General features: G+C 35.3%; 1 protein-coding gene across 4 annotated transcripts in view; it reads right to left on the bottom strand.

Moving 5' to 3' along the window:
- CLYBL (citramalyl-CoA lyase) overlaps positions 1-14,026 on the bottom strand; it is a 347,758-nt gene that overhangs the window by 166,793 nt on the left and 166,939 nt on the right. For all 4 annotated transcript variants that reach the window (XM_007501343.3, XM_016424947.2, XM_056807000.1 and 1 more), the window contains exon 2: positions 13,563-13,749. In XM_007501343.3, coding sequence (XP_007501405.1) covers positions 13,563-13,749 — 187 coding nt within the window. The remainder of the gene's footprint in view (positions 1-13,562; positions 13,750-14,026) is intronic.

The following is a 14,026-nucleotide window of genomic DNA, read 5'->3' as shown; positions in this document are numbered from 1 at the left end:
CTTGAATTAGAATTTTCTCTGAACTTGAAAGGTCTTCTCTCCTAATTTGTGGATGAGTCCTATTTAAAAATGGGCTCAAATTTATATATGGGCTTTAAACCAATATAGAAACTTAATTGGCTGAGGAACTGAGACAGACAGAGGTTTCTTTCCTTATAATCCTTGCTAAATTCTCACAACTGAAGTCAGATATGAAGGAAAATGCTGGGGGAGGGGGGTGAGAGTATAGGATCTTAGAGAAGGTTTTAAAAAGACATTAGCAATTGAATATATAAAAGGCTTAGATTATGTTGATCATATTAAAGTTTCTACTTACTAGGAAATTAGACTATTTATTAACAGATTCTGTTAAATCGGCCCTGGACCAATGCATCCTGCAAACCCCAGCAATCACTATTTAAAGATATAAGGGCAAAAATGAGAAAATCTCTGCCCTCAGGAAGCTTGGAGCAGTTTGGGGAAAGAGTATTGCAGGCAACAAGTTCAAAAATAAGTAAATAAAAGAGATGTCAAAATAAATTCCCTGGGACGTGGTAAGGGGCTATTAAAAATGAAGCAGGAAAGGCTTCTTGAAGGAGTTGATATGTGAATAAGCCCTGAAGAAAGCCAAGCATTGATTGATTGAACCGTTATTGTATCCATCACAGCTCTTAAGCCTGTTGTCTTTTCAATTTTTTGGCTACTCTACAAATTATTCTTCTGGTTCTGCCAACTTCATTCTGCCTCATTTCAAACAGGTCTTCCTAGCTTTCTCTCAATCTGTCCATCTCATCTTTTCTAACAGTAAAACATTCAATTACATTTGTAGCACATAATTGGTTCATCTATTCCCCAGTTGATGGGCACTCCTTTGGTGTCTAGTTCTTTCCTAAAATAAAAAGAACTATAAATATTTGTGTTCATTTGAGTCTATTTTCTCTTTCTATCTATCTCTTTGGGGTACCGTCACCAAGTCAAGAGGTATACACAATTTAGTGACTTTTGGGGGAGTTTCAAATTGCTTTTCAGAATCGTTATACCAATTCACAGCTCCAACAGTTAGTGTTCTTGCTTTCCCATTCCCCAACCAGTATATTTTTCTTTTTTATTACCTTTGCCAAACTGATGGGTGTGAGATATTGTAGTATTATTTTAATTGGTAATGCTCTATTTATTATTTATTTGGAGCATTTTTATGCCCTTATTGAAAGCTGAGGTTTGTTCCTTTGAAAACTTCCTATTCATATACCCTATGTAGAATGGCTCTTGTTCTTATAAAATTGAATTGGTTCTTTATATATCTTGAATATTAAGTCTATATTAGAGAAGCTTTCTTCAAAGATTTCCCCCCTAGTTTATAGTTTCCTTTCCAAATTTAGCTATATTAATCTTGTTTGTACAGAACCTTTTAATTTTATGCATATCAAAATTGTTCATTTTATTTTCTGTGATTTATTCCTATCCCTTGAACAAGAATTCTTCCCATATTCACAGATTAAAATTTAATTTCTTGCTTATTCTTCTAATTTGTATAATTAATTAAGGCTCAACTCAAGTACTATCTCCTTCAAAAAGCCTTTTCTGATTCTTTTGTTAACAGTTCCCTCTCCCATCACTGTGAATTTATTGTGATCTTTTAAATTTTTACTTATCTTTGAATGTCTTACATGGAATAGATGCATATATGCAATTCTCTTCCTCCTCCCCTAAAGCTTCATGAGGGTAGAGATTGTCTCACTTTTACATTTGTATCCAGTAGAATTATGATCAACATAATCTGACTAGCCTCTAATAAGTGAGATTGCTAGCCTCTGTTAAAACCTTCTTTAAGAGCCCCTTTTATATTTAAGTCATGTATTCCTTTGAAGTTTCCCTTAATATGTCATGTAAGACACTGATATATACCTCACTTCTGTCAAATACTTTCAGTTTTCTGAATAATTTCCAGGAATGGGGGACCTTGGGTTAATCAAACATTGACCTGCTCTGATACTTTTATCCTGCACGTTAAATCAATGTCTAATTGATTCCATTAATTACCCTCTGTTTTAATCAGTACTAAATAATTCTGATGGTCACTTATCTGTGGTATAGCAAGAGAACTGGTATTTAGTCCTCTTTCTTCCCAATTTAAAAAATGCATATTTCTTTAGAAATTTTTGACCTTTCATTTCTCCAGATGAATTCTGTTATTATTTTCTCTAGTTCTGTAGTTTCTAGTTTTCGTAATTTGACTGGTATAGCACTGGATGAGTAAAGAAATTTAAGCAACCTTGTCATTTTTATTATAATGGCACAGTCTAGCCATAAGCAATTACTATTTTACTAACTTTTAGGTCTAAATTTACTTCTATAAGGAATATTTCATATTATATTCATATAGTTCCAATGTAGGTTTTAATAGGTAGAGTTTCAAATATTTTAGACATTCTGTTATCTCTTTTTATCTTTTCCTTCTAGGATTTTTAAAGTAATATTCAGAAATGACTTAGATTTATCTAGATTTATTTATATTCTGCAATTTTCTGAATTTATTATTTATTTACTGTCAATTCTTCATATCATCTAAAAATCATTGCCTCTTTTATCTTGTCATCTAGTTCTGCTGGCAATTCTAAAACTATATCAAATAATAGTGGTGATAATAAATATTCTAGCTTTACCTTTGATATTATTAGAAATGCCTCTAGCTTTCCTCCAATACATATCATGTTGGCTAGCATGGAGTAGCATGGATGCTATTTACCATATTAAGGAAAAGTCTATTTATCTCTATTTTCTAGTGTTTTCAAAAGAACAGGAATTAGATTTTTCTCAAAACTTTTCAGCATCTATTGATATAATCACATGACTTTTATTATCTTTGTGATTCATTTAATATTTATAGCTTTCTTTACATTGAATCAACCCTACATTCCTGGTATAAATCCAATCTGCTCAGTGTATAATCTTTTAATCATGTTACTCTATCCTCTTTGCCAATATTTTACTTAACATTTTTGCATCAGAGGCCATTAGGAATATTGGCCTTTTCTTGCTTTTCTTTGTCTCTTTAGTAAAAACATTTTGCTACCTCTGTAGAGAATAGATTGAAGAGGGAAAGTCTAGGTTCAGAGAGACCAATAGGGGACTGCTGTGAGAGTCCGGCAAGAGGTGATGTACCGCCTTGGTGACTGCATGAGTGGAGAGATGGGGACGTATGCTAAAGGCTGTCGTTCAGTTGTGCCAGTCATATCCAACTCTTTTCTGACCCCATGTGGGGTTTTCTTGGCAAAGATCCTGGAATAGTTTGCCATTTCCTGCACTGACACGTTTTACAGATGAGGAAACTGAGGCAAACAGGGTTAACGGAATTGCCTAGGATCACATAGCTAGGAAGGGTGTGAGGCCAGATTTGAACTCAAGAAGATGCATCTTCCTGACTCCAGGCCAGGGACTCTATCCATGGTGCCACCTAGCTCTCACGGGGATAGAAAGATAAAAACGAAATGGTCTTCCGTCCAGGAGCTTGTTTCAGTATTCTTCTGCTTCTAAACTCACCCATATACCAGGAGGATTCACTGAAAACAGGTTCTTCTCACAAGTACTCCCAGAATGTAATATTTCCTCCTAGGCCCTCTCTGTGCTGATATTGAATTCTCTTGTGAAACATCTCCCCACAAGCAAAGCACTCAAATACTTGCTGAATTTAGCGCAGTATATTTTCAGCATGTTTTTGGAAACACGAAAAACATAAAGCAAATATGTAATCACTCTCTGGAAAACCTAGTTAGATCTTGGATGCCGAAAGCCAAAAGAAGGAGTTGAATTCTCATCCTATGATATTCTATGGGAATTTTTCCAGTAAGAAAGCTGGAAAAACCCTAGGAGCAGATGGTGGTACTGATTAAAAAAAAAAAAACAACTTTGGCTGGCAGAACGTCAGCCCCTTCAATAAATCTGCCAAATGGTTCAAGGGTTTTCTTAGGGAGAAAGGGCAGGCCTGGCATAGGACATCTACCTGAGTGCTGGACACCAAGGAAGCAGCTTCCACTGGTGGCTTTTTGCTATCTAACTGTTAATTACAGTCCTGATTACAAATCTCCGCTCTGAAATTCTCTCACCCTCTTTCCATTCATAGAATCCCATATAGCCATATCTGGAAGGGACCCAAAAGGTTATCTAGTCCCTCCCCCCATTTTATAGATGAGGAAACTGAGCCTGAGAGGTTGACTGACTTGCCAGATATCACACAGGTAGTACATAGCAGAGCCAGAATCTGAATCCAGTCTTCATTCCACTGTCCCAGGAGGCTTCCTAGCGCTCTTCTCCTTCTTCTTAGCCGCAATAGAGGTAGTCTCATCTTACAACAGCCTTTCACTTAGATATTTGATTCCCCACTTCTTGGGATTTGATGATTTTAACCAATATGTAAATAGGAGAAAGGCCAGGACCATCAAAAATGACACATGCACAATCAACATCTGCTTTAGACGAGAGTCCCTAACCTTCCCACCTCTCTTTCTTTAGTCTCTTCAAGAGAACTCAGAAAAGCAAAGTCCCAGAGGCAATGGAATGTCTAGATTGTTAGACTCAAAAGTTAGGATGACTGGGCTTTGAATTTCACCTCAACACACTTACTAACTGGGTGATCCTGGGCAGGTGACCACTCAGAGCCTCAGTTTCCCCATTAAATGAAGGAGTGGGACTTGCGACCTCTAAGTTCCTTTCCAGACCTAATCTTATTTTTTTTTCAATTTTATTTTTTAGAATTCAAGAAATGAGAGGAATACTTTCTTGTTTGGGTCTCAATGACAGGATCAAATGTTAAAAAAATTTTTTTTTTTTTATGAAACCCGTATCAACCTTGTGATCAATCTGCTAAACTAAAATTATCTTAAAATGAGGACTGATTTTGTTCATCTTAAATATTCTTGCTCAAAAGTGGTAAAATATATGAAAAAAATGAAGATGAGATTTCTGTATTTTTTTAAAATGTCTGAACCCAATGAAACTTTTGGGGAAGAAATTCAAATTTGCTTCTGAAAGCCTTTACTTTTAGAGAATAGAATTGACGAAATGTTTGTTTCTTATAAGATGTTTCTTATAGATTAAGAGGACCTACTTAATCTGAGACAACAAAAGCCATTTAGTTGTTTTTTTTTAAGGGAGAAAGAGAAAACATTACCTTTGAAACCTGCTATTCTATAGATTCAACACAAATAAGTTTATCTCCAGACACTTGGATTTTAGTCTTGAATCCAGAAAGACAGAGAAACCAGTCTGTTGAATTGTACTCTCTAGATTTGTTCTGGAGTGGGTGGATAATAATAGTAATAATAATAACTTAAAAACATTTTTGTGCTGTAGGGTTTTCAAAACTCTTTACATTCATTATCTCATGTTAGCCTCCCAACAACCCACTGAGTTAAATACTATAGATGTTATTGTAAAATAATAGAAGATTATTACAAAATGGTAACATTTAGCAGATGGCAAAACTGAGGCTCAGAGTTTATTTTTTAGAGTCACACAGCTCTAAATGTGTTCTGATCCCATATTGGACCCTAGAATTATGTCCCAGAAATATGTGGACGGAAACACGAGATTGGGAAGAGTTTGGGCAAAAATCTGGGGTCATCTGGCTATAGTAGTTTGAGTTTCTGGTCTTCTCTACCTACTACATTCTCAAAGTCTGAGCCCTACCTTGATTTCAATAGCAACTCACTATGAAATTGTGCTTAATTATTTCAGTTTATTTCCCACGTAGCTCTGCAAGTAGTGGCTAAGACAGTCTATACCCACTTAGACACACATGACCATCTGACCATGAAAGGAGAGTATCAGAAGGAAAAGAAGGGTTTTCACAAAACTTGCCTGAGGAAACAATGGTATTATTCTATTTGTAGACTTCTTTTTAGAAATCTCTGTTGTTTCTAGTGATGACAGACATTGCAGAGAGGATATATGCAATAATATGCAGCCTTAAGGAGAAGTACAGGATTTGGAGCTCTAAGGGATTGTATCTTCTCCAAAACTCTGATTTTTAAATGAAGAAGAGGAAGCCTAGCAAAGTTGAATGATTTACTTGAGGTCCCAGATCAGGAATCAACCCCAGGTGTCTGATTTCAAATCTAGTCTTTCTGAGATCTCACAATGCTACTCCATACTTTCATATTTTGTTGGAGCTAAGTCTCATGGAATATCTCTCTCCCTTTATGATGCAACTCAAGCAACACTTCCTACATGAAGTTTTTCCCAATTCTTCCAACTATTCGTCCCCTCCCTTCCTAACTAACCATGCATTTAGCTACAGTAAATCCTCATTTTATACGACCAATACTTTCCAAGGCAAAATCATGCATAATGGTAAACCCCACTATTTAATAAGTATTTCTTATGCCTTTTCTTGGGCTTATCAGAGCTACCAGCATCACTACTCTTGAACTTTAGGACCATTATTAACAACCAAATAGCATTAATGAAACAAAGAGAAGCACTGCTCTGACATAGACGTGGCTTGTTCAAAGGGAGAACTGGGGACAAAAACTGATGAGGGAGCTAAAGTTTGGTGCAAAACAATATAACACGCTAACACTTCTCAGAGCTAGAATGAATGTGATTGAGCGAATTGTTGTGAGATTTGGCACCCCTCGGAAAAATGCTCTGGATTTAATGAATAATTAACATTTTTATTATACATATTTTAAGCCTTTATTTTTTAATCAACAATTTTGATTACCTGAATTTGTATGTGGTAAGTTTGCTTAAAATTAGGCCTTACTATACTAAATATTTATTATGCATTTATTCTCTACATGAATATATATGTACACATTATTCTCCCTCCTAGAATAGCGACTTTTTTTGAGAAAAGAGGAGTATTAAATTTTTGTCTTTGTATTTCTAGAGCTTGGCCCACAGCAGACCCTTCATAAATGCTTGTTGATTGATAAACTATTGATAAATATATGATTTCATTATAGTGGGTATCGGTACAAATTGCAACCAATCTAATTTCTCATTCTATGAGATTATTTACTATATCTTTCCATAAAACCTCTATTGAGAATCTACTTAATAGGCTGAAGGCCCTCCTCTGGTGAAGATTTTTGGTGAGCATATGCTTTCCTGCTTAATGTCTTAATATTGATAATCACAGGATTCGAGAATCAAGTTATCCACGTAGTTGCATTTACTCAGGAGTCTTATATTATTTTACACATGCATTGGGAGAAATCTTGAAGAAGGTTTTTTAAGGATATGTATGGCTTGCTCTACTGAGTTACATTTTTAAAATGAACAAAACAAATAAAAATGAATGTCTAATAAACAATTAAAATCTTATTTTCTTTATACCCTCTCAATTTTGTGAATGAGAAATATGACCTGTCAGAAAGCATTATCTGGGAAAACCTATGCCTTTTCATATTTTCATCAAAAATAACTTTAATACACACATATCATTCTCATAAAGAAATATGAAAGTCAGTAGGATCTGTTGTTTGTTATGGTTGTCTTTCTTTAATCATTTTGGGGGGTATCGTTAATGTTAATGACCTTTCTCCTTCTTTTAGAATCATTCCTTCCTTGGGAGATACCTTGAAAATCAATTACTCATTGGTTTAAAAATTGTGTCACCTTCAGCATATTTACTCCAAATGTATTTGGTTATATCTAATGCCTTTTCCTGACTCTTTAGAGTATAGATTACCGAGACTGACCTGCCAATCAAATAAACCCCTGCTCTCTCTAATTTTCAATCTCTCCCTATCCACTGGGTTATTCTCTAATCACACAATGACATGTCTGCACACCTGTATCACATAATGACATGTTTGTTTCACACTTTAATAGGCAACAACAGCTGCCATAACATAGGTCTCCCCCATATGTAAAGACATTTTTCTCTTCCTCACACATCCATCTTATTTTAAAAAGAAAAAAAGAAAGAGGGGGTATCTGGGTGGTTCAGTGGATTGCGACCCAGACCTAGAGATGGGAGATCCTGGGTTCAAATCTAGCCTCAGTCACTTCCTAGCTGTGTGACCCTGGGTAAGTCACTTAACCCCCATTGCCTATCCCTTACTGCTCTTCTGCCTTGGAGCCAATACACACTATTGATTCTAAGATGGAAGGTAAGGGTTTAAAGGAAAAAAGAAAAGAAAATTTCTTATAAAAATATTCATAATCAAGCAAAACAAATTTCTTTAATAATTAATGTATACCACTGTTTTATATATGTGCAAGTATATGTATCTATATCTATGCATATCTATATGCCTTATTCTTTACTCTAAATCCATTGCATCATCATTTGGCCACTGAGAATCATAGTCATTGTATTCTTCAGAGTTCATTGCTCCTCTATCAACACTCAGATGGCCACCACATAATTTCAGACTGTCATCTTCTTTTGCCTACTACAACAGACTCATTAGTGGTATTGCTCTCCTCCTTCATTTCTTCCTTATCTTGCATCTTAGAATCTCTGTTTCTTTCAAAGCTTAGCTTAAGTGCCTCCTAACTACCTAAGGCCGGTCCGGACCTACCGGAGCGCCTAATATCCTCCACTACTTTGTATTTACCTTGTTATATACTTTGCATTTTACTTTAGATCTATTTTGTATTTACTAACATAGACAGATGGAAATATTGATTATTCCACACAGGTGGATGGGTGTGTATGTTTCTCCATCCCCCTCCCATTATTTTTGTGGTCCCCTTACCTATACTCATCATGTAATCTCTCTAAGGTTAGGGTATGTTTATTTTTTGTCTCTTTGTATTCTCTGAATCTTCTTTGAATCCTCTGAATTAATGGGTACTTAATAAATATTTAATGATTGATTAACTTTTTCTACTTCCCATTTTTTCAAATTTAACAGCATGTTTAAATGGCTCATATGTGAGTTTTGATTGCACGTAGTACCTTCTCATTTTTATCTTTTCTCCTAATTTCATGTTAATTTTTACTTTTTCTCTAACAAATCAATTATCAGACCACCCAACAGTTGATCCTGAAATTATTCTGATCTTTGTAACCAATCATTTCCTATCAGTTAGTATATAATAAATTTTTTGTGATATTCAGTGTTCACCACGTCCAAGCCTTCTTAAAGAAAGAATTCATGATATGCACGCATGAGCTTTTTGTTATTTTTTATAACTCAAAGAATAGTTTCCAAAATATCTTTTGCCATTCTCCCAATTTCTTCCACCCTTCATATTGAGCATTAAGGTATGTATTGATTTAGTATAGAAGATTTAGTCAAGATCTCTTGGGAATTCTACTACTTATTCATCTTTTGTAATGGATACTGACACATAAACTGCCATTGTTTTGGTGGTCCCTTTACATAGGCTCATCATGAGCACTACGTTCCACAAAATTGTTTGTTCTTCTTAGGTTCGTGATAAAACCATCTGCCCCAATTTCCTTTTTTTTTTGACTCTCCCAAAAGTACCTATTAACCATCGTTCTTTACATTCTCGTGTTTTATTTATAGCAAAAATGCCATTTTAAATATAGTTCACTTCTTCTCATACTTGTCATTGTAAAGACAGGCTGGATTTGTGATTTCCTTGATGTAGGAAACTTACAGATGAGGATTCTCCCTCTGCCAATGCAGGTTGGCAATTTCTCTGTGATTTATTCTCTTAAAGAGTTGCTAAGGACACCGAGGACGTAAGTGATTTGCCCAAAGCCATAAAGCCAATATGTCTCAGAGACAGGACTTGAAATCTAGGTCTTCCTGGTGCCATGGCCAGGTTTCAAGCCACTGTCCCATTTACTATTCCAAGAGTAAAATGAATGCTTACACATTACTAAGACTTAAAAATCTTAGTACTCTCTGCCTCTTTTCTTTCTTTCTCTTCTTTTCCTCTTTCTTCTTGCTCTTTCCCTTTTTCTTAACACAAATATTTCTCCTTTCCACTGCCTCCCAATAGAACAATTAAAAACAACCTATCTCATAACAAATATACTGTCTTCTTTTCTCCCATCCTGCCATTCTCAGTGCAATGGACATTATGTAATTTTACTGTCTTGTAGGTCACTATGGCCAAGGAATTCATCACCTAGTGGCCAGCCTCCTACTGATAAGCCTTTTAACTAGACTAGTCATTGGATAGCAGTCAGTTTGTCACTGGGCCATTCTCCTGTTTAGTAGAATTTGCTAGAACCTGTGAAAGAACCAGGGTCACCACCATAATATGAAACATCACAGAAGAACTTTACTGGAAGGCCTTCGAACTTCATATATAGCAAAATATTTTTCACATGTAGCAAATATGTTATATATGTCACCAAGAAATATTAACATTTCAGTACATATCAATAACCCATTATATAAAACTGGACTTTTACAAAATAAAATTAGAACTTATGGTAGGCATTCCACCCATCTCCTGACAAAGAGGCAATAAATTCAGGGTATAGAATGAGAGATCTTTTTGGGGGAGAGGTATGGCCAATGTGGGAATTAATTTCCTTTCACTATCATATTTGGTACAAGGATTTTCTTTTTCTTTTTTTCACAATGGAGGTAGGTGAGAGGAAGAAAAAACAATTTTTGTTCACTTAAAAAAGTAACATTGAATTTTTAAAATATGTTCTGTGCTTTGGCATTTTCCATTAAGAAGGATGGTATCGGGGTACCTAGGTGGCACAGTGGATAGAGGACCGGGACTGGAATTGAGGGAAACTGGGTTCAAATCTGGTCTAAAACACTTCGTAAGCTGTGTGATCCTCTGGACAAATCACAACCCTATTTGCATAAAAAAAGGATATCCAAATCCAAAGAGTAAAAAACATTATTAAGAGGCCATTAAATTCCAGTGGGCTGGTTAGTAGTAAAAGAGTGGCCAATAAACATTTATTAAACACTTACTAGAGGCTAGGCACCTGGCTAAGGAGCAGGGATACAAAGAAGAAAAAAAAAAGATTGGACCCACTCTAAAAGAGACCCGATTCTGATAAGAGAGACAACGTGCAAAAAACTGTAAATAAAAGATAGAAACAATGTGGGTGAAAACTAATCTCAAGGAAAGAAGGGGGGAATGTGGGGTGGCTCTGAGGGGAGACCTAGAAAAAGCCTCCCGAGTATAAGAGCATCGACACAACTTGTGTAGGCACAGGAAGAAGTAGGGTTGTGTGATGCGGGGTGGCAAGTCACTACCACTTAGTGTCCTAGACGGCTCGCTAAGACCTCAAGTTACCTATCGTTCATTAGATTGCATTAGTACTAGTATACACCCCCCATATATACATCATTACTAAGGCGATTTATATATTATATATGTATATTTATGTTTCTGTATATAAATATTATGGTCATTTCTATATATACAATAAGTGTATGTTTATATGTATGCCATCTATAATTTCAGTACACATATATAGTTCTGTAAATATAAATTACTACTACGGTCATTGATATTTATATAAATATACAAATATGTTTATATATAAGTGATTATTGTAATTCATGTTTATTTAATATATGTGTATACATACATTACTATGGTCATTGATATTTATATAAACATGCAAATATGTGTGGTTATAGTAATTTATGTATATGTAATATGTTTATATATAAATTACTATGGTCATTGACATATACATATATATGTCAATGACCATAGTAATTTTTGTTTTATAGCAAAATATGTATATATGATGATAGTAATTTGTATATAAACATACATATTTACATATAAATATACATGTGTATTTTAATGTGACCACGTTAATTTTTGTTTTTTTATATGTACGTGTATATACACATGCACATATAATACCCATGATAATGAAGAAGAATACTGATGGTTTACCTTTTCAAGAATACATTTTGTTCCAATTTTGTTTGTTCAAAAAACTCAATTTTGAATAAAAGATGAACTCCGCAAAGCTGACAGTCCAAAGAGACCACCTAAATAACTATCCTGGTCTTCCTAAAACACAAATTCCTCCCTTTTAAAGATACTCTCTAAAGTTTATTCCCATTTAAGTCAAAGACTAAGAGGACTATTGAGGTTACATCATGAGAATATTACTGAGGACACTACAATAGTAAGGGCCTAAATAACTTGTCTTTATTAAATAGGAAAATTAGGCATTATAAATGTCTGATAAAGTGAAATCTTTGATTTTGGTCTTAGAACCGTGATTTCCCAGCTTTATTTTCTAGGAGGAATGAGGATCTGTCAAACATCTTCACAACATGTTGAGATACACGAGTTTTTACTATTGTCTAATTCTATGGCAGAAAAGGGCTTTAGGGACTACATGCCAACTCCTTCATTTTCAAATAAGAAAACCACGGTCCAGAGAAAGTCATCTAATTTTTGGTGTCAGAGCTGTGCATAGAATGTATATTTCCTGCATTCATCCCAGTGCTTCTTCCTTTGTTCCATGACACTCATAGTGACAAGTTTACGCTAGAATTCTGGAAGTACTAATTTAAATCTAAAAGTAAGAAATACACTGAGCAGATCTAGTGGAATATAAGAATGTACACAGAAGGACATTGGGATCTAGCATGCTATTGTACGTCCCTTTTAAGAGGAATGGATACTATAGAGTAACCTTCTAGCTACATCCTCCCAACTTGGCACCTTCAGGTTTACAATTTGGGTCTCCAGGGAGGTAGCTACTTCTTCAGACTGTAGGATATCCTGCAGATCTGAGATCTTAAAAGCAAAGCTCATGAGCTCCCACTGGCAAGCTTCCCTTTTACAATCAGCCCAAAGAGACAATTAGCTCAAAACAAAGGTATTTACTAAAACAGCACAGTAAGAACAATAGGTACAAAAAAATTGCCCTCAAAAACCTGCATAATTCTGCTATTTGATTTCATGGATTATGGAACATGAAAATTTCCTTTCCTTTTCTCTCTCTCTCTCTCTCTCTCTCTCTCTCTCTCTCTCTCTCTCTCTCTCTCTCTCTCTCTCTCTCTCTCTCTCTCTCTCTCTCTCTCACTGTCTGTGTGTCTCTCTCACTGTCTGTCTCACTCTCTCTCACACTGTCTGTCTGTCTGTCTGTCTGTCTCTCTCTTCCCCCTACTTGTCTTCTACCTTCTGGTACAAATGAAGAGCTTATATTCCACAAAGATGACATTTACTCCCTCATACTCTCAAAATATGTTGACTAACTCCAGGCCTGGGAGTCTTGGCTACTTAATGGTTTCCAAGGATTTGGACAGTTTTCTGCCAGCCACCCCAAGATTTTCTTCCAATGACACTGGAGAAAAACATTTTCATATTTTACAAAGAGGATCCAGGGTAGCCATATTTATAGTTAAAACACCACAATAACACACTCATACATCAAGATGTATTGTTATCTACTCTTTACTTTCTGTGACTGCATCAACTTTGGGGGAAAGAATTAATTGCTTAAAGGCCAATTATTTCTCCCTGCATAAGTTCTTGAACTTGTCTGAGAATCTGCTCTCAGAAAAATATTAAAAATGTGTATTCACAGTAAATGTGAATAAGTGGAGGGGGAATCTGAAAAGTACAAAATATTGGAGATAGAAAACAAAATTCATCTATGTCTCCCCCACCTTCCTTCTAACAAGAAATTATACTCTCATTACCTTTTTGTTCATAGCCACACCATCTTCACAGTCTAACACTGCACAGTCAACATTCAGTGACGGTACTTTCTGTATTTTCTTTTCATCATTTCCAGGAACATACAGCACTGCCCTCCTGGGAATGTACTTGTGATTAACTGAAGAACAATATCCAGTCTTCAAAACATTCACTGCCAGAGAAACCTTCCTGCAACAGAAATGTTTAGGTTTAGGCTCCAAATTATGTCTAAGTTAAATCCTCCTTTAAATAAAAATAAAATAGAAATCTACTGGTGGCAAAGATCAATGAAAATTAAGAAGAATGAAAAGAGGAATAAGCAAATAAGAAATGTCAACTCAAATTGATTAAACTGATGTTAAAAACAAGTAAGTACACAATCCTTTAAAAAAATCAATGCAGTGCTAGATAGATAGTATGACTTTTAGTCAATCTGGCCTGCTGGAGACACTTCTTCCAGGTATGT

The sequence above is a fragment of the Monodelphis domestica genome, chromosome 8 (assembly GCF_027887165.1).
Source record: "Monodelphis domestica isolate mMonDom1 chromosome 8, mMonDom1.pri, whole genome shotgun sequence".
Classification (NCBI taxonomy): domain Eukaryota; kingdom Metazoa; phylum Chordata; class Mammalia; order Didelphimorphia; family Didelphidae; genus Monodelphis; species Monodelphis domestica.
Note: the sequence above shows the minus strand (reverse complement) of the source record. Positions and strands in the feature narration are given on the sequence as shown.